The sequence below is a fragment of the Phyllobates terribilis genome, unplaced genomic scaffold, assembly GCF_046119375.1.
Source record: "Phyllobates terribilis strain yellow unplaced genomic scaffold, ASM4611937v1 Scaffold_9__5_contigs__length_417890890, whole genome shotgun sequence".
NCBI classification, from domain to species: Eukaryota; Metazoa; Chordata; class Amphibia; order Anura; family Dendrobatidae; genus Phyllobates; species Phyllobates terribilis.
The window spans coordinates 415,523,740-415,548,909 of NW_027362769.1; the positions used below are offsets into that span (position 1 = coordinate 415,523,740).

The following is a 25,170-nucleotide window of genomic DNA, read 5'->3' on the forward strand; positions in this document are numbered from 1 at the left end:
CCTCTGAAATCCCCTCCTGTAGACAGTTCAGCCCTGACACCACTAGATGGAGCTGCTGGAGAGCGGCCTCTGAAATCCCCTCCTGTAGACAGTTCAGCACTGACACCACTAGATGGAGCTGCTGGAGAGCGGCCTCTGAAATCCCCTCCTGTAGACAGTTCAGCACTGACACCACTAGATGGAGCTGCTGGAGCGCGGCCTCAGAAATCCCCTCCTGTAGACAGTACAGCACTGACACCACTAGATGGAGCTGCTGGAGCGCGGCCTCAGAAATCCCCTCCTGTAGACAGTTCAGCACTGACACCACTAGATGGAGCTGCTGGAGCGCGGCCTCAGAAATCCCCTCCTGTAGACAGTTCAGCACTGACACCACTAGATGGAGCTGCTGGAGCGCGGCCTCAGAAAAACCCCTCCTGTAGACAGTTCAGCCCTGACACCACTAGATGGAGCTGCTGGAGCATGGTCTCAGAAATCCCCTCCTGTAGACAGTTCAGCACTGACACCACTAGATGGAGCTGCTGGAGCGTGGCCTCAGAAATCCCCTCCTGTAGACAGTTCAGCACTGACACCACTAGATGGAGCTGCTGGAGCGCGGCCTCAGAAATCCCCTCCTGTAGACAGTACAGCACTGACACCACTAGATGGAGCTGCTGGAGCAGCCTCAGAAATCCCCTCCTGTAGACAGTTCAGCACTGACACCACTAGATGGAGCTGCTGGAGCGCGGCCTCAGAAATCCCCTCCTGTAGACAGTACAGCACTGACACCACTAGATGGAGCTGCTGGAGCAGCCTCAGAAATCCCCTCCTGTAGACAGTTCAGCCCTGACACCACTAGATGGAGCTGCTGGAGCGCGGCCTCAGAAATCCCCTCCTGTAGACAGTTCAGCACTGACACCACTAGATGGAGCTGCTGGAGCACTGGCCTCAGAAATCCCCTCCTGTAGACAGTTCAGCACTGACACCACTAGATGGAGCTGCTGGAGCACAGCCTCAGAAATCCCCTCCTGTAGACAGTTCAGCACTGACACCACTAGATGGAGCTGCTGGAGCGCGGCCTCAGAAATCCCCTCCTGTAGACAGTTCAGCACTGACACCACTAGATGGAGCTGCTGGAGCGCGGCCTCAGAAATCCCCTCCTGTAGACAGTACAGCACTGACACCACTAGATGGAGCTGCTGGAGCGCGGCCTCAGAAATCCCCTCCTGTAGACAGTACAGCACTGACACCACTAGATGGAGCTGCTGGAGCAGCCTCAGAAATCCCCTCCTGTAGACAGTTCAGCACTGACACCACTAGATGGAGCTGCTGGAGCGCGGCCTCAGAAATCCCCTCCTGTAGACAGTACAGCACTGACACCACTAGATGGAGCTGCTGGAGCAGCCTCAGAAATCCCCTCCTGTAGACAGTTCAGCCCTGACACCACTAGATGGAGCTGCTGGAGCGCGGCCTCAGAAATCCCCTCCTGTAGACAGTTCAGCCCTGACACCACTAGATGGAGCTGCTGGAGCGCGGCCTCAGAAATCCCCTCCTGTAGACAGTTCAGCACTGACACCACTAGATGGAGCTGCTGGAGCACTGGCCTCAGAAATCCCCTCCTGTAGACAGTTCAGCACTGACACCAGTAGATGGAGCTGCTGGAGCACAGCCTCAGAAATCCCCTCCTGTAGACAGTTCAGCCCTGACACCACTAGATGGAGCTGCTGGAGCGCGGCCTCAGAAATCCCCTCCTGTAGACAGTTCAGCCCTGACACCACTAGATGGAGCTGCTGGAGCACAGCCTCAGAAATCCCCTCCTGTAGACAGTTCAGCACTGACACCACTAGATGGAGCTGCTGGAGCGCGGCCTCAGAAATCCCCTCCTGTAGACAGTACAGCACTGACACCACTAGATGGAGCTGCTGGAGCAGCCTCAGAAATCCCCTCCTGTAGACAGTTCAGCACTGACACCACTAGATGGAGCTGCTGGAGCGCGGCCTCAGAAATCCCCTCCTGTAGACAGTACAGCACTGACACCACTAGATGGAGCTGCTGGAGCAGCCTCAGAAATCCCCTCCTGTAGACAGTTCAGCCCTGACACCACTAGATGGAGCTGCTGGAGCGCGGCCTCAGAAATCCCCTCCTGTAGACAGTTCAGCCCTGACACCACTAGATGGAGCTGCTGGAGCGCGGCCTCAGAAATCCCCTCCTGTAGACAGTTCAGCACTGACACCACTAGATGGAGCTGCTGGAGCACTGGCCTCAGAAATCCCCTCCTGTAGACAGTTCAGCACTGACACCACTAGATGGAGCTGCTGGAGCACAGCCTCAGAAATCCCCTCCTGTAGACAGTTCAGCACTGACACCACTAGATGGAGCTGCTGGAGCGCGGCCTCAGAAATCCCCTCCTGTAGACAGTTCAGCACTGACACCACTAGATGGAGCTGCTGGAGCGCTGCCTCAGAAATCCCCTCCTGTAGACAGTACAGCACTGACACCACTAGATGGAGCTGCTGGAGCGCGGCCTCAGAAATCCCCTCCTGTAGACAGTACAGCACTGACACCACTAGATGGAGCTGCTGGAGCGCGGCCTCAGAAATCCCCTCCTGTAGACAGTACAGCACTGACACCACTAGATGGAGCTGCTGGAGCAGCCTTAGAAATCCCCTCCTGTAGACAGTTCAGCCCTGACACCACTAGATGGAGCTGCTGGAGCGCGGCCTCAGAAATCCCCTCCTGTAGACAGTTCAGCCCTGACACCACTAGATGGAGCTGCTGGAGCATGGTCTCAGAAATCCCCTCCTGTAGACAGTTCAGCACTGACACCACTAGATGGAGCTGCTGGAGCAGCCTTAGAAATCCCCTCCTGTAGACAGTTCAGCCCTGACACCACTAGATGGAGCTGCTGGAGCATGGTCTCAGAAATCCCCTCCTGTAGACAGTTCAGCACTGACACCACTAGATGGAGCTGCTGGAGCGCGGCCTCAGAAATCCCCTCCTGTAGACAGTTCAGCCCTGACACCACTAGATGGAGCTGCTGGAGCATGGTCTCAGAAATCCCCTCCTGTAGACAGTTCAGCACTGACACCACTAGATGGAGCTGCTGGAGCGTGGCCTCAGAAATCCCCTCCTGTAGACAGTTCAGCACTGACACCACTAGATGGAGCTGCTGGAGCGCGGCCTCAGAAATCCCCTCCTGTAGACAGTTCAGCACTGACACCACTAGATGGAGCTGCTGGAGCAGCCTCAGAAATCCCCTCCTGTAGACAGTTCAGCACTGACACCACTAGATGGAGCTGCTGGAGCCGCCTCAGAAATCCCCTCCTGTAGACAGTTCAGCCCTGACACCACTAGATGGAGCTGCTGGAGCATGGTCTCAGAAATCCCCTCCTGTAGACAGTTCAGCACTGACACCACTAGATGGAGCTGCTGGAGCGCGGCCTCAGAAATCCCCTCCTGTAGACAGTTCAGCCCTGACACCACTAGATGGAGCTGCTGGAGCGCGGCCTCAGAAATCCCCTCCTGTAGACAGTTCAGCACTGACACCACTAGATGGAGCTGCTGGAGCGCGGCCTCAGAAATCCCCTCCTGTAGACAGTTCAGCCCTGACACCACTAGATGGAGCTGCTGGAGCGCGGCCTCAGAAATCCCCTCCTGTAGACAGTTCAGCCCTGACACCACTAGATGGAGCTGCTGGAGCGCCGCCTCAGAAATCCCCTCCTGTAGACAGTTCAGCCCTGACACCACTACATGGAGCTGCCGGAGCACTGGTCTCAGAAATCCCCTCCTGTAGACAGTTCAGCACTGACACCACTAGATGGAGCTGCTGGAGCGTGGCCTCAGAAATCCCCTTCTGTAGACAGTTCAGCACTGACACCACTAGATGGAGCTGCTGGAGCGCGGCCTCAGAAATCCCCTCCTGTAGACAGTACAGCACTGACACCACTAGATGGAGCTGCTGGAGCAGCCTCAGAAATCCCCTCCTGTAGACAGTTCAGCCCTGACACCACTAGATGGAGCTGCTGGAGCGCGGCCTCAGAAATCCCCTCCTGTAGACAGTTCAGCACTGACACCACTAGATGGAGCTGCTGGAGCGCGGCCTCAGAAATCCCCTCCTGTAGACAGTTCAGCCCTGACACCACTAGATGGAGCTGCTGGAGCAGCCTCAGAAATCCCCTCCTGTAGACAGTACAGCACTGACACCACTAGATGGAGCTGCTGGAGAGCGGCCTCAGAAATCCCCTCCTGTAGACAGTTCAGCACTGACACCACTAGATGGAGCTGCTGGAGCGCGGCCTCAGAAATCCCCTCCTGTAGACAGTTCAGCCCTGACACCACTAGATGGAGCTGCTGGAGAGCGGCCTCAGAAATCCCCTCCTGTAGACAGTACAGCACTGACACCACTAGATGGAGCTGCTGGAGAGCGGCCTCAGAAATCCCCTCCTGTAGACAGTTCAGCACTGACACCACTAGATGGAGCTGCTGGAGCGCGGCCTCAGAAATCCCCTCCTGTAGACAGTTCAGCCCTGACACCACTAGATGGAGCTGCTGGAGCGCGGCCTCAGAAATCCCCTCCTGTAGACAGTTCAGCCCTGACACCACTAGATGGAGCTGCTGGAGAGCGGCCTCAGAAATCCCCTCCTGTAGACAGTTCAGCACTGACACCACTAGATGGAGCTGCTGGAGCGTGGTCTCAGAAATCCCCTCCTGTAGACAGTTCAGCACTGACACCACTAGATGGAGCTGCTGGAGCAGCCTCAAAAATCCCCTCCTGTAGGCAGTTCAGCACTGACACCACTAGATGGAGCTGCTGGAGCGCGGCCTCAGAAATCCCCTCCTGTAGACAGTACAGCACTGACACCACTAGATGGAGCTGCTGGAGCAGCCTCAGAAATCCCCTCCTGTAGACAGTTCAGCCCTGACACCACTAGATGGAGCTGCTGGAGCAGCCTCAGAAATCCCCTCCTGTAGACAGTTCAGCACTGACACCACTAGATGGAGCTGCTGGAGCGTGGCCTCAGAAATCCCCTCCTGTAGACAGTTCAGCACTGACACCACTAGATGGAGCTGCTGGAGCGTGGCCTCAGAAATCCCCTCCTGTAGACAGTTCAGCACTGACACCACTAGATGGAGCTGCTGGAGCAGCCTCAGAAATCCCCTCCTGTAGACAGTTCAGCCCTGACACCACTAGATGGAGCTGCTGGAGCAGCCTCAGAAATCCCCTCCTGTAGACAGTTCAGCCCTGACACCACTAGATGGAGCTGCTGGAGCGTGGCCTCAGAAATCCCCTCCTGTAGACAGTTCAGCACTGACACCACTAGATGGAGCTGCTGGAGCGCGGCCTCAGAAATCCCCTCCTGTAGACAGTTCAGCCCTGACACCACTAGATGGAGCTGCTGGAGCATGGTCTCAGAAATCCCCTCCTGTAGACAGTTCAGCACTGACACCACTAGATGGAGCTGCTGGAGCACTGGCCTCAGAAATCCCCTCCTGTAGACAGTTCAGCACTGACACCACTAGATGGAGCTGCTGGAGCACAGCCTCAGAAATCCCCTCCTGTAGACAGTTCAGCACTGACACCACTAGATGGAGCTGCTGGAGCGCGGCCTCAGAAATCCCCTCCTGTAGACAGTTCAGCACTGACACCACTAGATGGAGCTGCTGGAGCGCTGCCTCAGAAATCCCCTCCTGTAGACAGTACAGCACTGACACCACTAGATGGAGCTGCTGGAGCGCGGCCTCAGAAATCCCCTCCTGTAGACAGTACAGCACTGACACCACTAGATGGAGCTGCTGGAGCGCGGCCTCAGAAATCCCCTCCTGTAGACAGTACAGCACTGACACCACTAGATGGAGCTGCTGGAGCAGCCTTAGAAATCCCCTCCTGTAGACAGTTCAGCCCTGACACCACTAGATGGAGCTGCTGGAGCGCGGCCTCAGAAATCCCCTCCTGTAGACAGTTCAGCCCTGACACCACTAGATGGAGCTGCTGGAGCATGGTCTCAGAAATCCCCTCCTGTAGACAGTTCAGCACTGACACCACTAGATGGAGCTGCTGGAGCAGCCTTAGAAATCCCCTCCTGTAGACAGTTCAGCCCTGACACCACTAGATGGAGCTGCTGGAGCATGGTCTCAGAAATCCCCTCCTGTAGACAGTTCAGCACTGACACCACTAGATGGAGCTGCTGGAGCGCGGCCTCAGAAATCCCCTCCTGTAGACAGTTCAGCCCTGACACCACTAGATGGAGCTGCTGGAGCATGGTCTCAGAAATCCCCTCCTGTAGACAGTTCAGCACTGACACCACTAGATGGAGCTGCTGGAGCGTGGCCTCAGAAATCCCCTCCTGTAGACAGTTCAGCACTGACACCACTAGATGGAGCTGCTGGAGCGCGGCCTCAGAAATCCCCTCCTGTAGACAGTTCAGCACTGACACCACTAGATGGAGCTGCTGGAGCAGCCTCAGAAATCCCCTCCTGTAGACAGTTCAGCACTGACACCACTAGATGGAGCTGCTGGAGCCGCCTCAGAAATCCCCTCCTGTAGACAGTTCAGCCCTGACACCACTAGATGGAGCTGCTGGAGCATGGTCTCAGAAATCCCCTCCTGTAGACAGTTCAGCACTGACACCACTAGATGGAGCTGCTGGAGCGCGGCCTCAGAAATCCCCTCCTGTAGACAGTTCAGCCCTGACACCACTAGATGGAGCTGCTGGAGCGCGGCCTCAGAAATCCCCTCCTGTAGACAGTTCAGCACTGACACCACTAGATGGAGCTGCTGGAGAGCGGCCTCAGAAATCCCCTCCTGTAGACAGTTCAGCCCTGACACCACTAGATGGAGCTGCTGGAGCGCGGCCTCAGAAATCCCCTCCTGTAGACAGTTCAGCCCTGACACCACTAGATGGAGCTGCTGGAGCGCCGCCTCAGAAATCCCCTCCTGTAGACAGTTCAGCCCTGACACCACTACATGGAGCTGCCGGAGCACTGGTCTCAGAAATCCCCTCCTGTAGACAGTTCAGCACTGACACCACTAGATGGAGCTGCTGGAGCGTGGCCTCAGAAATCCCCTTCTGTAGACAGTTCAGCACTGACACCACTAGATGGAGCTGCTGGAGCGCGGCCTCAGAAATCCCCTCCTGTAGACAGTACAGCACTGACACCACTAGATGGAGCTGCTGGAGCAGCCTCAGAAATCCCCTCCTGTAGACAGTTCAGCCCTGACACCACTAGATGGAGCTGCTGGAGCGCGGCCTCAGAAATCCCCTCCTGTAGACAGTTCAGCACTGACACCACTAGATGGAGCTGCTGGAGCGCGGCCTCAGAAATCCCCTCCTGTAGACAGTTCAGCCCTGACACCACTAGATGGAGCTGCTGGAGCAGCCTCAGAAATCCCCTCCTGTAGACAGTACAGCACTGACACCACTAGATGGAGCTGCTGGAGAGCGGCCTCAGAAATCCCCTCCTGTAGACAGTTCAGCACTGACACCACTAGATGGAGCTGCTGGAGCGCGGCCTCAGAAATCCCCTCCTGTAGACAGTTCAGCCCTGACACCACTAGATGGAGCTGCTGGAGAGCGGCCTCAGAAATCCCCTCCTGTAGACAGTACAGCACTGACACCACTAGATGGAGCTGCTGGAGAGCGGCCTCAGAAATCCCCTCCTGTAGACAGTTCAGCACTGACACCACTAGATGGAGCTGCTGGAGCGCGGCCTCAGAAATCCCCTCCTGTAGACAGTTCAGCCCTGACACCACTAGATGGAGCTGCTGGAGCGCGGCCTCAGAAATCCCCTCCTGTAGACAGTTCAGCCCTGACACCACTAGATGGAGCTGCTGGAGCGTGGTCTCAGAAATCCCCTCCTGTAGACAGTTCAGCACTGACACCACTAGATGGAGCTGCTGGAGCAGCCTCAAAAATCCCCTCCTGTAGGCAGTTCAGCACTGACACCACTAGATGGAGCTGCTGGAGCGCGGCCTCAGAAATCCCCTCCTGTAGACAGTACAGCACTGACACCACTAGATGGAGCTGCTGGAGCAGCCTCAGAAATCCCCTCCTGTAGACAGTTCAGCCCTGACACCACTAGATGGAGCTGCTGGAGCAGCCTCAGAAATCCCCTCCTGTAGACAGTTCAGCACTGACACCACTAGATGGAGCTGCTGGAGCGTGGCCTCAGAAATCCCCTCCTGTAGACAGTTCAGCACTGACACCACTAGATGGAGCTGCTGGAGCGTGGCCTCAGAAATCCCCTCCTGTAGACAGTTCAGCACTGACACCACTAGATGGAGCTGCTGGAGCAGCCTCAGAAATCCCCTCCTGTAGACAGTTCAGCCCTGACACCACTAGATGGAGCTGCTGGAGCAGCCTCAGAAATCCCCTCCTGTAGACAGTTCAGCCCTGACACCACTAGATGGAGCTGCTGGAGCAGCCTCAGAAATCCCCTCCTGTAGACAGTTCAGCCCTGACACCACTAGATGGAGCTGCTGGAGCGCGGCCTCAGAAATCCCCTCCTGTAGACAGTTCAGCACTGACACCACTAGATGGAGCTGCTGGAGCGCGGCCTCAGAAATCCCCTCCTGTAGACAGTTCAGCCCTGACACCACTAGATGGAGCTGCTGGAGCGCGGCCTCAGAAATCCCCTCCTGTAGACAGTTCAGCACTGACACCACTAGATGGAGCTGCTGGAGCGCGGCCTCAGAAATCCCCTCCTGTAGACAGTACAGCACTGACACCACTAGATGGAGCTGCTGGAGCAGCCTCAGAAATCCCCTCCTGTAGGCAGTTCAGCACTGACACCACTAGATGGAGCTGCTGGAGCAGCCTCAGAAATCCCCTCCTGTAGGCAGTTCAGCACTGACACCACTAGATGGAGCTGCTGGAGCGTGGCCTCAGAAATCCCCTCCTGTAGACAGTTCAGCCCTGACACCACTAGATGGAGCTGCTGGAGCCGCCTCAGAAATCCCCTCCTGTAGACAGTTCAGCACTGACACCACTAGATGGAGCTGCTGGAGCACTGGCCTCAGAAATCCCCTCCTGTAGACAGTACAGCACTGACACCACTAGATGGAGCTGCTGGAGCGCGGCCTCAGAAATCCCCTCCTGTAGACAGTACAGCACTGACACCACTAGATGGAGCTGCTGGAGCGTGGCCTCAGAAATCCCCTCCTGTAGACAGTTCAGCACTGACACCACTAGATGGAGCTGCTGGAGCAGCCTCAGAAATCCCCTCCTGTAGACAGTTCAGCCCTGACACCACTAGATGGAGCTGCTGGAGCGTGGCCTCAGAAATCCCCTCCTGTAGACAGTTCAGCACTGACACCACTAGATGGAGCTGCTGGAGCGCGGCCTCAGAAATCCCCTCCTGTAGACAGTTCAGCACTGACACCACTAGATGGAGCTGCTGGAGCGCGGCCTCAGAAATCCCCTCCTGTAGACAGTACAGCACTTACACCACTAGATGGAGCTGCTGGAGAGCGGCCTCAGAAATCCCCTCCTGTAGACAGTTCAGCACTGACACCACTAGATGGAGCTGCTGGAGCGCGGCCTCAGAAATCCCCTCCTGTAGACAGTTCAGCCCTGACACCACTAGATGGAGCTGCTGGAGAGCGGCCTCAGAAATCCCCTCCTGTAGACAGTTCAGCCCTGACACCACTAGATGGAGCTGCTGGAGCGCGGCCTCAGAAATCCCCTCCTGTAGACAGTTCAGCCCTGACACCACTAGATGGAGCTGCTGGAGCCGCCTCAGAAATCCCCTCCTGTAGACAGTTCAGCACTGACACCACTAGATGGAGCTGCTGGAGAGCGGCCTCAGAAATCCCCTCCTGTAGACAGTTCAGCACTGACACCACTAGATGGAGCTGCTGGAGAGCGGCCTCAGAAATCCCCTCCTGTAGACAGTTCAGCACTGACACCACTAGATGGAGCTGCTGGAGCGTGGCCTCAGAAATCCCCTCCTGTAGACAGTTCAGCACTGACACCACTAGATGGAGCTGCTGGAGCGCGGCCTCAGAAATCCCCTCCTGTAGACAGTTCAGCACTGACACCACTAGATGGAGCTGCCGGAGCACTGGTCTCAGAAATCCCCTCCTGTAGACAGTTCAGCACTGACACCACTAGATGGAGCTGCTGGAGCGTGGCCTCAGAAATCCCCTCCTGTAGACAGTTCAGCACTGACACCACTAGATGGAGCTGCTGGAGCGCGGCCTCAGAAATCCCCTCCTGTAGACAGTTCAGCACTGACACCACTAGATGGAGCTGCCGGAGCACTGGTCTCAGAAATCCCCTCCTGTAGACAGTTCAGCACTGACACCACTAGATGGAGCTGCTGGAGCGTGGCCTCAGAAATCCCCTCCTGTAGACAGTTCAGCCCTGACACCACTAGATGGAGCTGCTGGAGCGCGGCCTCAGAAATCCCCTCCTGTAGACAGTTCAGCCCTGACACCACTAGATGGAGCTGCTGGAGCGCGGCCTCAGAAATCCCCTCCTGTAGACAGTTCAGCCCTGACACCAGTAGATGGAGCTGCTGGAGCGTGGCCTCAGAAATCCCCTCCTGTAGACAGTTCAGCCCTGACACCACTAGATGGAGCTGCTGGAGCGCGGCCTCAGAAATCCCCTCCTGTAGACAGTTCAGCCCTGACACCACTAGATGGAGCTGCTGGAGCGCGGCCTCAGAAATCCCCTCCTGTAGACAGTTCAGCCCTGACACCAGTAGATGGAGCTGCTGGAGCACAGCCTCAGAAATCCCCTCCTGTAGACAGTTCAGCCCTGACACCAGTAGATGGAGCTGCTGGAGCGTGGCCTCAGAAATCCCCTCCTGTAGACAGTTCAGCCCTGACACCAGTAGATGGAGCTGCTGGAGCGTGGCCTCAGAAATCCCCTTCTGTAGACAGTTCAGCACTGACACCACTAGATGGAGCTGCTGGAGCAGCCTCAGAAATCCCCTCCTGTAGACAGTTCAGCCCTGACACCACTAGATGGAGCTGCTGGAGCACAGCCTCAGAAATCCCCTCCTGTAGACAGTTCAGCCCTGACACCAGTAGATGGAGCTGCTGGAGCGTGGCCTCAGAAATCCCCTCCTGTAGACAGTTCAGCCCTGACACCAGCAGATGGAGCTGCTGGAGCACTGGCCTCAGAAATCCCCTCCTGTAGACAGTTCAGCACTGACACCACTAGATGGAGCTGCTGGAGCGCTGCCTCAGAAATCCCCTCCTGTAGACAGTACACCACTGACACCACTAGATGGAGCTGCTGGAGCGCGGCCTCAGAAATCCCCTCCTGTAGACAGTTCAGCACTGACACCACTAGATGGAGCTGCTGGAGCGCGGCCTCAGAAATCCCCTCCTGTAGACAGTTCAGCACTGACACCACTAGATGGAGCTGCTGGAGCGCGGCCTCAGAAATCCCCTCCTGTAGACAGTTCAGCACTGACAGCACTAGATGGAGCTGCTGGAGCGCGGCCTCAGAAATCCCCTCCTGTAGACAGTTCAGCACTGACACCACTAGATGGAGCTGCTGGAGCGCGGCCTCAGAAATCCCCTCCTGTAGACAGTTCAGCACTGACACCACTAGATGGAGCTGCTGGAGCGCGGCCTCAGAAATCCCCTCCTGTAGACAGTTCAGCCCTGACACCACTAGATGGAGCTGCTGGAGCGTGGCCTCAGAAATCCCCTCCTGTAGACAGTTCAGCCCTGACACCACTAGATGGAGCTGCTGGAGCGTGGCCTCAGAAATCCTCTCCTGTAGACAGTTCAGCACTGACACCACTAGATGGAGCTGCTGGAGCCGCCTCAGAAATCCCCTCCTGTAGACAGTTCAGCCCTGACACCACTAGATGGAGCTGCTGGAGCGTGGCCTCAGAAATCCTCTCCTGTAGACAGTTCAGCACTGACACCACTAGATGGAGCTGCTGGAGCCGCCTCTGAAATCCCCTCCTGTAGACAGTTCAGCCCTGACACCACTAGATGGAGCTGCTGGAGAGCGGCCTCTGAAATCCCCTCCTGTAGACAGTTCAGCACTGACACCACTAGATGGAGCTGCTGGAGCACAGCCTCAGAAATCCCCTCCTGTAGACAGTTCAGCACTGACACCACTAGATGGAGCTGCTGGAGCAGCCTCAGAAATCCCCTCCTGTAGACAGTTCAGCCCTGACACCACTAGATGGAGCTGCTGGAGCGCGGCCTCAGAAATCCCCTCCTGTAGACAGTTCAGCACTGACACCACTAGATGGAGCTGCTGGAGCGCGGCCTCAGAAAAACCCCTCCTGTAGACAGTTCAGCCCTGACACCACTAGATGGAGCTGCTGGAGCATGGTCTCAGAAATCCCCTCCTGTAGACAGTTCAGCACTGACACCACTAGATGGAGCTGCTGGAGCGTGGCCTCAGAAATCCCCTCCTGTAGACAGTTCAGCACTGACACCACTAGATGGAGCTGCTGGAGCGCGGCCTCAGAAATCCCCTCCTGTAGACAGTACAGCACTGACACCACTAGATGGAGCTGCTGGAGCAGCCTCAGAAATCCCCTCCTGTAGACAGTTCAGCACTGACACCACTAGATGGAGCTGCTGGAGCGCGGCCTCAGAAATCCCCTCCTGTAGACAGTACATCACTGACACCACTAGATGGAGCTGCTGGAGCAGCCTCAGAAATCCCCTCCTGTAGACAGTTCAGCCCTGACACCACTAGATGGAGCTGCTGGAGCGCGGCCTCAGAAATCCCCTCCTGTAGACAGTTCAGCACTGACACCACTAGATGGAGCTGCTGGAGCACTGGCCTCAGAAATCCCCTCCTGTAGACAGTTCAGCACTGACACCACTAGATGGAGCTGCTGGAGCACAGCCTCAGAAATCCCCTCCTGTAGACAGTTCAGCACTGACACCACTAGATGGAGCTGCTGGAGCGCGGCCTCAGAAATCCCCTCCTGTAGACAGTTCAGCACTGACACCACTAGATGGAGCTGCTGGAGCGCGGCCTCAGAAATCCCCTCCTGTAGACAGTTCAGCACTGACACCACTAGATGGAGCTGCTGGAGCGCGGCCTCAGAAATCCCCTCCTGTAGACAGTACAGCACTGACACCACTAGATGGAGCTGCTGGAGCGCGGCCTCAGAAATCCCCTCCTGTAGACAGTACAGCACTGACACCACTAGATGGAGCTGCTGGAGCGCGGCCTCAGAAATCCCCTCCTGTAGACAGTACAGCACTGACACCACTAGATGGAGCTGCTGGAGCAGCCTCAGAAATCCCCTCCTGTAGACAGTTCAGCACTGACACCACTAGATGGAGCTGCTGGAGCGCGGCCTCAGAAATCCCCTCCTGTAGACAGTACAGCACTGACACCACTAGATGGAGCTGCTGGAGCAGCCTCAGAAATCCCCTCCTGTAGACAGTTCAGCCCTGACACCACTAGATGGAGCTGCTGGAGCGCGGCCTCAGAAATCCCCTCCTGTAGACAGTTCAGCCCTGACACCACTAGATGGAGCTGCTGGAGCGCGGCCTCAGAAATCCCCTCCTGTAGACAGTTCAGCACTGACACCACTAGATGGAGCTGCTGGAGCACTGGCCTCAGAAATCCCCTCCTGTAGACAGTTCAGCACTGACACCACTAGATGGAGCTGCTGGAGCACAGCCTCAGAAATCCCCTCCTGTAGACAGTTCAGCACTGACACCACTAGATGGAGCTGCTGGAGCGCGGCCTCAGAAATCCCCTCCTGTAGACAGTTCAGCCCTGACACCACTAGATGGAGCTGCTGGAGCGCGGCCTCAGAAATCCCCTCCTGTAGACAGTACAGCACTGACACCACTAGATGGAGCTGCTGGAGCAGCCTCAGAAATCCCCTCCTGTAGACAGTTCAGCACTGACACCACTAGATGGAGCTGCTGGAGCGCGGCCTCAGAAATCCCCTCCTGTAGACAGTACAGCACTGACACCACTAGATGGAGCTGCTGGAGCAGCCTCAGAAATCCCCTCCTGTAGACAGTTCAGCACTGACACCACTAGATGGAGCTGCTGGAGCGCGGCCTCAGAAATCCCCTCCTGTAGACAGTACAGCACTGACACCACTAGATGGAGCTGCTGGAGCAGCCTCAGAAATCCCCTCCTGTAGACAGTTCAGCCCTGACACCACTAGATGGAGCTGCTGGAGCGCGGCCTCAGAAATCCCCTCCTGTAGACAGTTCAGCCCTGACACCACTAGATGGAGCTGCTGGAGCACTGGCCTCAGAAATCCCCTCCTGTAGACAGTTCAGCACTGACACCACTAGATGGAGCTGCTGGAGCACAGCCTCAGAAATCCCCTCCTGTAGACAGTTCAGCACTGACACCACTAGATGGAGCTGCTGGAGCGCGGCCTCAGAAATCCCCTCCTGTAGACAGTTCAGCACTGACACCACTAGATGGAGCTGCTGGAGCGTGGCCTCAGAAATCCCCTCCTGTAGACAGTACAGCACTGACACCACTAGATGGAGCTGCTGGAGCGCGGCCTCAGAAATCCCCTCCTGTAGACAGTACAGCACTGACACCACTAGATGGAGCTGCTGGAGCGCGGCCTCAGAAATCCCCTCCTGTAGACAGTACAGCACTGACACCACTAGATGGAGCTGCTGGAGCAGCCTTAGAAATCCCCTCCTGTAGACAGTTCAGCCCTGACACCACTAGATGGAGCTGCTGGAGCGCGGCCTCAGAAATCCCCTCCTGTAGACAGTTCAGCCCTGACACCACTAGATGGAGCTGCTGGAGCATGGTCTCAGAAATCCCCTCCTGTAGACAGTTCAGCACTGACACCACTAGATGGAGCTGCTGGAGCAGCCTTAGAAATCCCCTCCTGTAGACAGTTCAGCCCTGACACCACTAGATGGAGCTGCTGGAGCGCGGCCTCAGAAATCCCCTCCTGTAGACAGTTCAGCCCTGACACCACTAGATGGAGCTGCTGGAGCATGGTCTCAGAAATCCCCTCCTGTAGACAGTTCAGCACTGACACCACTAGATGGAGCTGCTGGAGCGTGGCCTCAGAAATCCCCTCCTGTAGACAGTTCAGCACTGACACCACTAGATGGAGCTGCTGGAGCGCGGCCTCAGAAATCCCCTCCTGTAGACAGTTCAGCACTGACACCACTAGATGGAGCTGCTGGAGCAGCCTCAGAAATCCCCTCCTGTAGACAGTTCAGCACTGACACCACTAGATGGAGCTGCTGGAGCCGCCTCAGAAATCCCCTCCTGTAGACAGTTCAGCCCTGACACCACTAGATGGAGCTGCTGGAGCATGGTCTCAGAAATCCCCTCCTGTAGACAGTTCAGCACTGACACCACTAGATGGAGCTGCTGGAGCGCGGCCTCAGAAATCCCCTCCTGTAGACAGTTCAGCCCTGACACCACTAGATGGAGCTGCTGGAGCGCGGCCTCAGAAATCCCCTCCTGTAGACAGTTCAGCACTGACACCACTAGATGGAGCTGCTGGAGAGCGGCCTCAGAAATCCCCTCCTGTAGACAGTTCAGCCCTGACACCACTAGATGGAGCTGCTGGAGCGCGGCCTCAGAAATCCCCTCCTGTAGACAGTTCAGCCCTGACACCACTAGATGGAGCTGCTGGAGCGCCGCCTCAGAAATCCCCTCCTGTAGACAGTTCAGCCCTGACACCACTAGATGGAGCTGCCGGAGCACTGGTCTCAGAAATCCCCTCCTGTAGACAGTTCAGCACTGACACCACTAGATGGAGCTGCTGGAGCTGGCCTCAGAAATCCCCTTCTGTAGACAGTTCAGCACTGACACCACTAGATGGAGCTGCTGGAGCGCGGCCTCAGAAATCCCCTCCTGTAGACAGTACAGCACTGACACCAGTAGATGGAGCTGCTGGAGCAGCCTCAGAAATCCCCTCCTGTAGACAGTTCAGCCCTGACACCACTAGATGGAGCTGCTGGAGCGCGGCCTCAGAAATCCCCTCCTGTAGACAGTTCAGCACTGACACCACTAGATGGAGCTGCTGGAGCGCGGCCTCAGAAATCCCCTCCTGTAGACAGTTCAGCCCTGACACCACTAGATGGAGCTGCTGGAGCAGCCTCAGAAATCCCCTCCTGTAGACAGTACAGCACTGACACCACTAGATGGAGCTGCTGGAGAGCGGCCTCAGAAATCCCCTCCTGTAGACAGTTCAGCACTGACACCACTAGATGGAGCTGCTGGAGCGCGGCCTCAGAAATCCCCTCCTGTAGACAGTTCAGCCCTGACACCACTAGATGGAGCTGCTGGAGCGCGGCCTCAGAAATCCCCTCCTGTAGACAGTTCAGCCCTGACACCACTAGATGGAGCTGCTGGAGAGCGGCCTCAGAAATCCCCTCCTGTAGACAGTTCAGCACTGACACCACTAGATGGAGCTGCTGGAGCGTGGTCTCAGAAATCCCCTCCTGTAGACAGTTCAGCACTGACACCACTAGATGGAGCTGCTGGAGCAGCCTCAGAAATCCCCTCCTGTAGACAGTTCAGCACTGACACCACTAGATGGAGCTGCTGGAGCAGCCTCAGAAATCCCCTCCTGTAGACAGTTAAGCCCTGACACCACTAGATGGAGCTGCTGGAGCGTGGCCTCAGAAATCCCCTCCTGTAGACAGTTCAGTGCTGACACCACTAGATGGAGCTGCTGGAGCGTGGCCTCAGAAATCCCCTCCTGTAGACAGTTCAGTGCTGACACCACTAGATGGAGCTGCTGGAGCGCAGCCTCAGAAATCCCCTCCTGTAGACTGTTCAGCACTGACACCACTAGATGGAGCTGCTGGAGCGTGGCCTCAGAAATCCCCTCCTGTAGACAGTTCAGCACTGACACCACTAGATGGAGCTGCTGGAGCGCGGCCTCAGAAATCCCCTCCTGTAGACAGTTCAGCACTGACACCACTAGATGGAGCTGCTGGAGCGTGGCCTCAGAAATCCCCTCCTGTAGACAGTACAGCACTGACACCACTAGATGGAGCTGCTGGAGCGCGGCCTCAGAAATCCCCTCCTGTAGACAGTACAGCACTGACACCACTAGATGGAGCTGCTGGAGCAGCCTCAGAAATCCCCTCCTGTAGACAGTTCAGCCCTGACACCACTAGATGGAGCTGCTGGAGCAGCCTCAGAAATCCCCTCCTGTAGGCAGTTCAGCACTGACACCACTAGATGGAGCTGCTGGAGCGTGGCCTCAGAAATCCCCTCCTGTAGACAGTTCAGCACTGACACCACTAGATGGAGCTGCTGGAGCGCGGCCTCAGAAATCCCCTCCTGTAGACAGTACAGCACTGACACCACTAGATGGAGCTGCTGGAGCAGCCTCAGAAATCCCCTCCTGTAGACAGTTCAGCCCTGACACCACTAGATGGAGCTGCTGGAGCGTGGCCTCAGAAATCCCCTCCTGTAGACAGTTCAGCACTGACACCACTAGATGGAGCTGCTGGAGCGCGGCCTCAGAAATCCCCTCCTGTAGACAGTTCAGCCCTGACACCACTAGATGGAGCTGCTGGAGCGCGGCCTCAGAAATCCCCTCCTGTAGACAGTTCAGCACTGACACCACTAGATGGAGCTGCTGGAGCGCGGCCTCAGAAATCCCCTCCTGTAGACAGTTCAGCCCTGACACCACTAGATGGAGCTGCTGGAGCAGCCTCAGAAATCCCCTCCTGTAGGCAGTTCAGCACTGACACCACTAGATGGAGCTGCTGGAGCGTGGTCTCAGAAATCCCCTCCTGTAGACAGTTCAGCACTGACACCACTAGATGGAGCTGCTGGAGCGTGGCCTCAGAAATCCCCTCCTGTAGACAGTTCAGCACTGACACCACTAGATAGAGCTGCTGGAGCGCGGCCTCAGAAATCCCCTCCTGTAGACAGTTCAGCACTGACACCACTAGATGGAGCTGCTGGAGCGTGGCCTCAGAAATCCCCTCCTGTAGACAGTTCAGCACTGACACCACTAGATGGAGCTGCTGGAGCGCGGCCTCAGAAATCCCCTCCTGTAGACAGTACAGCACTGACACCACTAGATGGAGCTGCTGGAGCGCGGCCTCAGAAATCCCCTCCTGTAGACAGTTCAGCCCTGACACCACTAGATGGAGCTGCTGGAGCGTGGCCTCAGAAATCCCCTCCTGTAGACAGTTCAGCCCTGACACCACTAGATGGAGCTGCTGGAGCGTGGCCTCAGAAATCCCCTCCTGTAGACAGTACAGCACTGACACCACTAGATGGAGCTGCTGGAGCGCGGCCTCAGAAATCCCCTCCTGTAGACAGTTCAGCCCTGACACCACTAGATGGAGCTGCTGGAGCGCAGCCTCAGAAATCCCCTCCTGTAGACAGTTCAGCCCTGACACCAGTAGATGGAGCTGCTGGAGCGTGGCCTCAGAAATCCCCTCCTGTAGACAGTTCAGCCCTGACACCACTAGATGGAGCTGCTGGAGCGTGGCCTCAGAAATCCCCTCCTGTAGACAGTTCAGCCCTGACACCACTAGATGGAGCTGCTGGAGCGTGGCCTCAGAAATCCCCTCCTGTAGACAGTACAGCACTGACACCACTAGATGGAGCTGCTGGAGCGTGGCCTCAGAAATCCCCTCCTGTAGACTGTTCAGCACTGACACCACTAGATGGAGCTGCTGGAGCGCGGCCTCAGAAATCCCCTCCTGTAGACAGTTCAGCCCTGACACCACTAGATGGAGCTGCTGGAGCGCGGCCTCAGAAATCCCCTCCTGTAGACAGTTCAGCCCTGACACCAGTAGATGGAGCTGCTGGAGCGTGGCCTCAGAAATCCCCTCCTGTAGACAGTTCAGCCCTGACACCAGTAGATGGAGCTGCTGGAGCACAGCCTCAGAAATCCCCTCCTGTAGACAGTTCAGCCCTGACACCACTAGATGGAGCTGCTGGAGCGCGGCCTCAGAAATCCCCTCCTGTAGACAGTTCAGCACTGACACCACTAGATGGAGCTGCTGGAGCGCAGCCTCAGAAATCCCCTCCTGTAGACAGTTCAGCCCTGACACCACTAGATGGAGCTGCTGGAGCGCGGCCTCAGAAATCCTCTCCTGTAGACTGTTAAGCACTGACACCACTAGATGGAGCTGCTGGAGCGTGGCCTCAGAAATCCCCTTCTGTAGACAGTTCAGCACTGACACCACTAGATGGAGCTGCTGGAGCGTGGCCTCAGAAATCCCCTCCTGTAGACAGTTCAGCCCTGACACCAGTAGATGGAGCTGCTGGAGCGGCCTCAGAAATCCCCTCCTGTAGAGTTCAGCCCTGACACCACTAGATGGAGCTGCTGGAGCAGCCTCAGAAATCCCCTCCTGTAGACAGTTCAGCCCTGACACCAGTAGATGGAGCTGCTGGAGCGTGGCCTCAGAAATCCCCTTCTGTAGACAGTTCAGCACTGACACCACTAGATGGAGCTGCTGGAGCAGCCTCAGAAATCCCCTCCTGTAGACAGTTCAGCCCTGACACCACTAGATGGAGCTGCTGGAGCGCGGCCTCAGAAATCCCCTCCTGTAGACAGTTCAGCCCTGACACCAGCAGATGGAGCTGCTGGAGCACTGGCCTCAGAAATCCCCTCCTGTAGACAGTTCAGCGCTGACACCACTAGATGGAGCTGCTGGAGCGCGGCCTCAGAAATCCCCTCCTGTAGACAGTACACCACTGACACCACTAGATGGAGCTGCTGGAGCAGCCTCAGAAATCCCCTCCTGTAGACAGTTCAGCACTGACACCACTAGATGGAGCTGCTGGAGAGCGGCCTCAGAAATCCCCTTCTGTAGACAGTTCAGCCCTGACACCACTAGATGGAGCTGCTGGAGCACGGCCTCAGAAATCCCCTCCTGTAGACAGTTCAGCACTGACACCACTAGATGGAGCTGCTGGAGCGGGGCCTCAGATATCCCCTCCTGTAGACAGTTCAGCACTGACACCACTAGATGGAGCTGCTGGAGCACTGGCCTCAGAAATCCCCTCCTGTAGACAGTTCAGCCCTGACACCACTAGATGGAGCTGCTGGAGCGCGGCCTCAGAAATCCCCTCCTGTAGACAGTTCAGCACTGACACCACTAGATGGAGCTGCTGGAGCGTGGCCTCAAGAATCCCCTCCTGTAGACAGATCAGCCCTGACACCACTAGATGGAGCTGATGGAGCACGGCCTCAGAAATCCCCTCCTGTAGACCAGGGTTCCCCAACTCCAGTCCTCAAGGCCCACCAACAGGTCATGTTTTCAGGATTTCCTTAGTATTACACAGGTGATAATTGCATCACCTGTGCAATACTAAGGAAATCCTGAAAACATGACCTGTTGGTGGGCCTTGAGGACTGGAGTTGGGGAACCCTGCTGTAGACAGTTCAGTACTGACACCACTAGATGGAGCTGTTGGAGCGCGGCCTCAGATATCTCCTCCTGTAGACAGTTCAGCACTGACACCACTAGATGGAGCTGCTGGAGCGCGGCCTCAGAAATCTCCTCCTGTAGACAGTTCAGCCCTGACACCACTAGATGGAGCTGCTGGAGCGCGGCCTCAGAAATCCCCTCCAGTAGACAGTTCAGCCCTGACACCACTAGATGGAGCTGCTGGAGCGCGGCCTCAGAAATCCCCTCCTGTAGACAGTTCAGCGCTGACACCACTAGATGGAGCTGCTGGAGCGCGGCCTCAGAAATCCCCTCCTGTAGACAGTTCAGCCCTGACACCACTAGATGGAGCTGCTGGAGCGCGGCCTCAGAAATCCCCTCCAGTAGACAGTTCAGCCCTGACACCACTAGATGGAGCTGCTGGAGCGCGGCCTCAGAAATCCCCTCCTGTAGACAGTTCAGCGCTGACACCACTAGATGGAGCTGCTGGAGCGCAGCCTCAGAAATCCCCTCCTGTAGACAGTTCAGCACTGACACCACTAGATGGAGCTGCTGGAGCGCGGCCTCAGAAATCCCCTCCTGTAGACAGTTCAGCACTGACACCACTAGATGGAGCTGCTGGAGCACTGGCCTCAGAAATCCCCTCCTGTAGACAGTTCAGCACTGACACCACTAGATGGAGCTGCTGGAGCGTGGCCTCAGAAATCCTCTCCTGTAGACAGTTCAGCACTGACACCACTAGATGGAGCTGCTGGAGCGCGGCCTCAGAAATCCCCTCCTGTAGACAGTTCAGCACTGACACCACTAGATGGAGCTGCTGGAGCGCGGCCTCAGAAATCCCCTCCTGTAGACAGTTCAGCCCTGACACCACTAGATGGAGCTGCTGGAGCGTGGTCTCAGAGATCCCCTCCTGTAGACAGTTCAGCACTGACACCACTAGATGGAGCTGCTGGAGAGCGGCCTCAGAAATCCCCTCCTGTAGACAGTTCAGCCCTGACACCACTAGATGGAGCTGCTGGAGCGTGGCCTCAGAAATCCCCTCCTGTTGACAGTTCAGCACTGACACCACTAGATGGAGCTGCTGGAGCGCGGCCTCAGAAATCCCCTCCTGTAGACAGTTCAGCACTGACACCACTAGATGGAGCTGCTGGAGAGCGGCCTCAGAAATCCCCTCCTGTAGACAGTTCAGCCCTGACACCACTAGATGGAGCTGCTGGAGCACTGGCCTCAGAAATCCCCTCCTGTAGACAGTTCAGCACTGACACCACTAGATGGAGCTGCTGGAGCATGGCCTCAGAAATCCCCTCCTGTAGACAGTTCAGCACTGACACCACTAGATGGAACTGCTGGAGCGCGGTCTCAGAGATCCCCTCCTGTAGACAGTTCAGCACTGACACCACTAGATGGAGCTGCTGGAGCGCGGTCTCAGAGATCCCCTCCTGTAGACAGTTCAGCACTGACACCACTAGATGGAGCTGCTGGAGAGCGGCCTCAGAGATCCCCTCCTGTAGACAGTTCAGCACTGACACCACTAGATGGAGCTGCTGGAGCGCGGCCTCAGAAATCCCCTCCTGTGGACAGTTCAGCCCTGACACCACTAGCTTGAGCTGCTGGAGCAGCCTCAGAAATCCCCTCCTGTAGACAGTTCAGCCCTGACACCACTAGATGGAGCTGCTGGAGCGCGGCCTCAGAAATCTCCTCCTGTAGACAGTTCAGCACTGACACCACTAGATGGAGCTGCTGGAGCGCGGCCTCAGAAATCCCCTCCTGTAGAGTTCAGCACTGACACCACTAGATGGAGCTGCTGGAGCGTGGCCTCAGAAATCCCCTCCTGTAGACAGTTCAGACGAGAGATATAACGATGAAAGCACAGGTATCCAGTAGCAGCCGTCCTTCAATAAAGTTTAAATCCAAACGACATATCCACACCTGAAGCACGTTCATCCGCTTTAGTTTATAACAGATCTTCAACACTCCGTAAGCCGTCCATCCATCAGCTGCAGGTCCACAGCCACAGATCCTAACCCTCTGGCATCCCTCCACCAACTCCTAGACTTAAACATGTTTTTCCTCTACTTCCCTGGGGTCAGCCCCCTCCCAGCTCAGAAGTGATGACACCCTTCCCTTTAAGCATTTACTCTTTGCTAAAACAATGAAGAATATTCTAGAAGCCTTCATCTGAGACTGCCTGTAAGACCCCCTGTGGTGACTGCTCCACCTTGTCTCAATCTACACTCACCTAATGAGATTATTGGCTGTTGAGACAATGGACTCCTGAGAAAAAGGTGAGATTAGTGGAATGCTGGACGTTTTACATGTGAATCTTACATACTGATAAGTAAGCAGAAGTATAAATAGTACTGTGATGACACAGCTTTTAATCTTAATTATGCCAGACATACATTCTGTAGGCCAGGAGACATACACCTTTATGTTGACTTTGAAATTTGTGTTCTTCTTTGGTTGATCAACAGACTATTATTTGTAAAACCCTGAATGTTGATCACTTGAGTTGATATTTGGTAATTGATGAATGGCTGTTTATTTACATCTTGTATCAGTTCCTACAGTTTATTGACTGATCTCTCTGGAGAACAGGGACGCCGGGTCTTTGAACAATGAATGTTTGCTAAATATGTTGATTAACCATTATGTGGGCCCTGTGGCTTGTTGACTCACAGAGCAGAGGAGTAGAAGCTATGCAGATCGATTATATGCTCAAACAATGGAGAGTTAAACTCACCTCACCTCCCCTCTGACCTGTAGATAATGTCTTGAAGGACAGTTGTGAACTATATAACAGGGATATGCCTCTACAGCTCTACAGAACAGCATGCCTCCATCTACAGAGAAAAAGAACTGCTCCATTGACATCACAGAACCCATGGATACATTCGGGAGAAAGCCAGGTTTGGACCATCTGGTCAACTGGTTCCATTGATATGTCCGGAGAAGCCAGGGTGGGACCATCCGGTCAACTGGTTCCATTGATATGTCCGGAGAAGCCAGGGTGGGACCATCCGGTCAACTGGTTCCATTGATATGTCCGGAGAAGCCAGGGTGGGACCATCCGGTCAACTGGTTCCATTGATATGTCCGGAGAAGCCAGGGTGGGACCATCCGGTCAACTGGTTCCATTGATATGTCCGGAGAAGCCAGGGTGGGACTCTCAGGTCTCCTGGCCACGTACCTCAATGGATTGTCAGCTTCCTAAGCTTGCCGCTACTTCCTCTCTGTTGGTGTCCACCCAAAGCTGGGTGCCACTAGTTGAGGTAGTTGACCCTAGGAAGTCCCAAAGTCGCAGCTGCTGTATTCCCTGCAGGCCAGCGGAAGGGTGAGACTGTGTCATTTTGCACCATCTTGGGTATTTGCTGGGACTGTTCTATATTGAATCACCAAACAGACAATAAACAAAGTATTGCCACACGGTTTTACCCTCACCTTGTGTTGTCTGAGTAGTAGTATGCCCACGGAAGACCCCAGGTCTTCACAAGTACAGTCCACAGTGTGGACTCTGGTGACGTCATTAGTACAGTTTGCAGAGTGGGGTGCGGTGACTCGTCTAGCCTAGCCCTCAGTGTTGGCTCAGCTGCTATCTTTCTTCTTTATGGCAGGCTGTGATGTCATCTGAGGGGGTGACCATTGTGTGCACGGAACGCTATGGATCAGGTGGCTTTGTCAAGTATAGGAGGTGTGAAGATGGGACCTTAAGGAGAGAGCGACCGCCACCATTCAGCAGCTGCGGATTCCTGAGGGACGGCTTCACCGTAAGTCTCTATACTGGGCCCCCCTGGCGTGGTCTCCTGAACTCCGCTGCTGCCACATGCTCCCGACGAGAACATGACTCCATGATAGGGCGACGGGGCCGTAGAGTGGGGGGGGGTTATAGTGTGTCGTAGGGGGATTATAGAGGGCCTTGGGGTGGGGGGATTATACAGGGCTGTGGGGTGGAGGATTTTCAGAGGGTCGGGGCCCACTGCAGAGGAATGGGGGGGTTATAGAGGGACGGGGCCCGTGGGGGAGAGTATGAAACAGACAGTCTGCACTTCTCGCTGTCAGGAGATTGAAATTGAATGACTTTGGTGACCCTAATTATCTTCCTCCTGACATCTACAGATCATCTCTGTGGTGTATACATGCACCATGCAGTGTATAATAACAACATCATAATGAACATATTCAGCAGCACTTTACACCTCAGAAGAGACTTGTACAGACAATATCCGACATTACAGGGTGGAGGTATAGTGGATGGGCAACCAGTACAATGACTGGCACAGGGTGGAGGCATCGGTGTAGCAGCTGGACAGGTAAATGATCCTGGCTGCTGCATTCTGGATAGATTGGAGAGGGGAGATTTTAGTAATGGGAAGACGGTTTAGTAGAGAGTGTGGAGACCTGTTTTCCACACTACAGGTCTCCACTCTGTCCACAGCTGATCAGTAAGATTTGGGTTAGGGTCATAGAAGCCTCTTCGGAAGAGTCTGATGCTTTGCTTTCAGCCATTCTTGGATGATTTTAGATGTGTTTTGGGTCATTCTCCTGTTGGAGGACCCATGACTTGAGTCAAACTGAGCTTTCTGACCCCAGTCATCACATTTCTGTCAAGGATGCTGGGATAGTCTTGAGATTTTATTGTGTGCTACAGAGATTCAGGCCCCCTTGCTGCCCAGAACATCCCCGAGCTCCTCCATGTGCCAGATGCAGCAGAACCACCACAGAACATCCCCGAGCTTGTCAATGTGCAGGAGAGCCGCCCCAGAACATCTCCGAGCTCCTCCACTGTGCCAGATGCAGCCAAGCCACCCCAGAACATCCCCGAGCTCCTCCACTGTTAAAGATGCAGCCAAGCCGCCCCAGAACATCCCCGAGCTCCTCCA

The 25,170-nt window shown here is 55.7% G+C and overlaps 1 protein-coding gene across 3 annotated transcripts in view; it reads left to right on the plus strand.

Moving 5' to 3' along the window:
• RUSF1 (RUS family member 1) overlaps positions 1–25,170 on the plus strand; it is a 161,256-nt gene that overhangs the window by 46,659 nt on the left and 89,427 nt on the right. For 2 of the 3 annotated variants that reach the window (XM_073649061.1, XM_073649062.1), the window contains exons 2-3: positions 22,381–22,575; positions 23,905–24,057. In XM_073649061.1, coding sequence (XP_073505162.1) covers positions 23,911–24,057 — 147 coding nt within the window. In that variant the 5' untranslated portion in view covers positions 22,381–22,575; positions 23,905–23,910. The remainder of the gene's footprint in view (positions 1–22,380; positions 22,576–23,904; positions 24,058–25,170) is intronic. The other variant, XM_073649060.1, reaches the window with a different exon arrangement.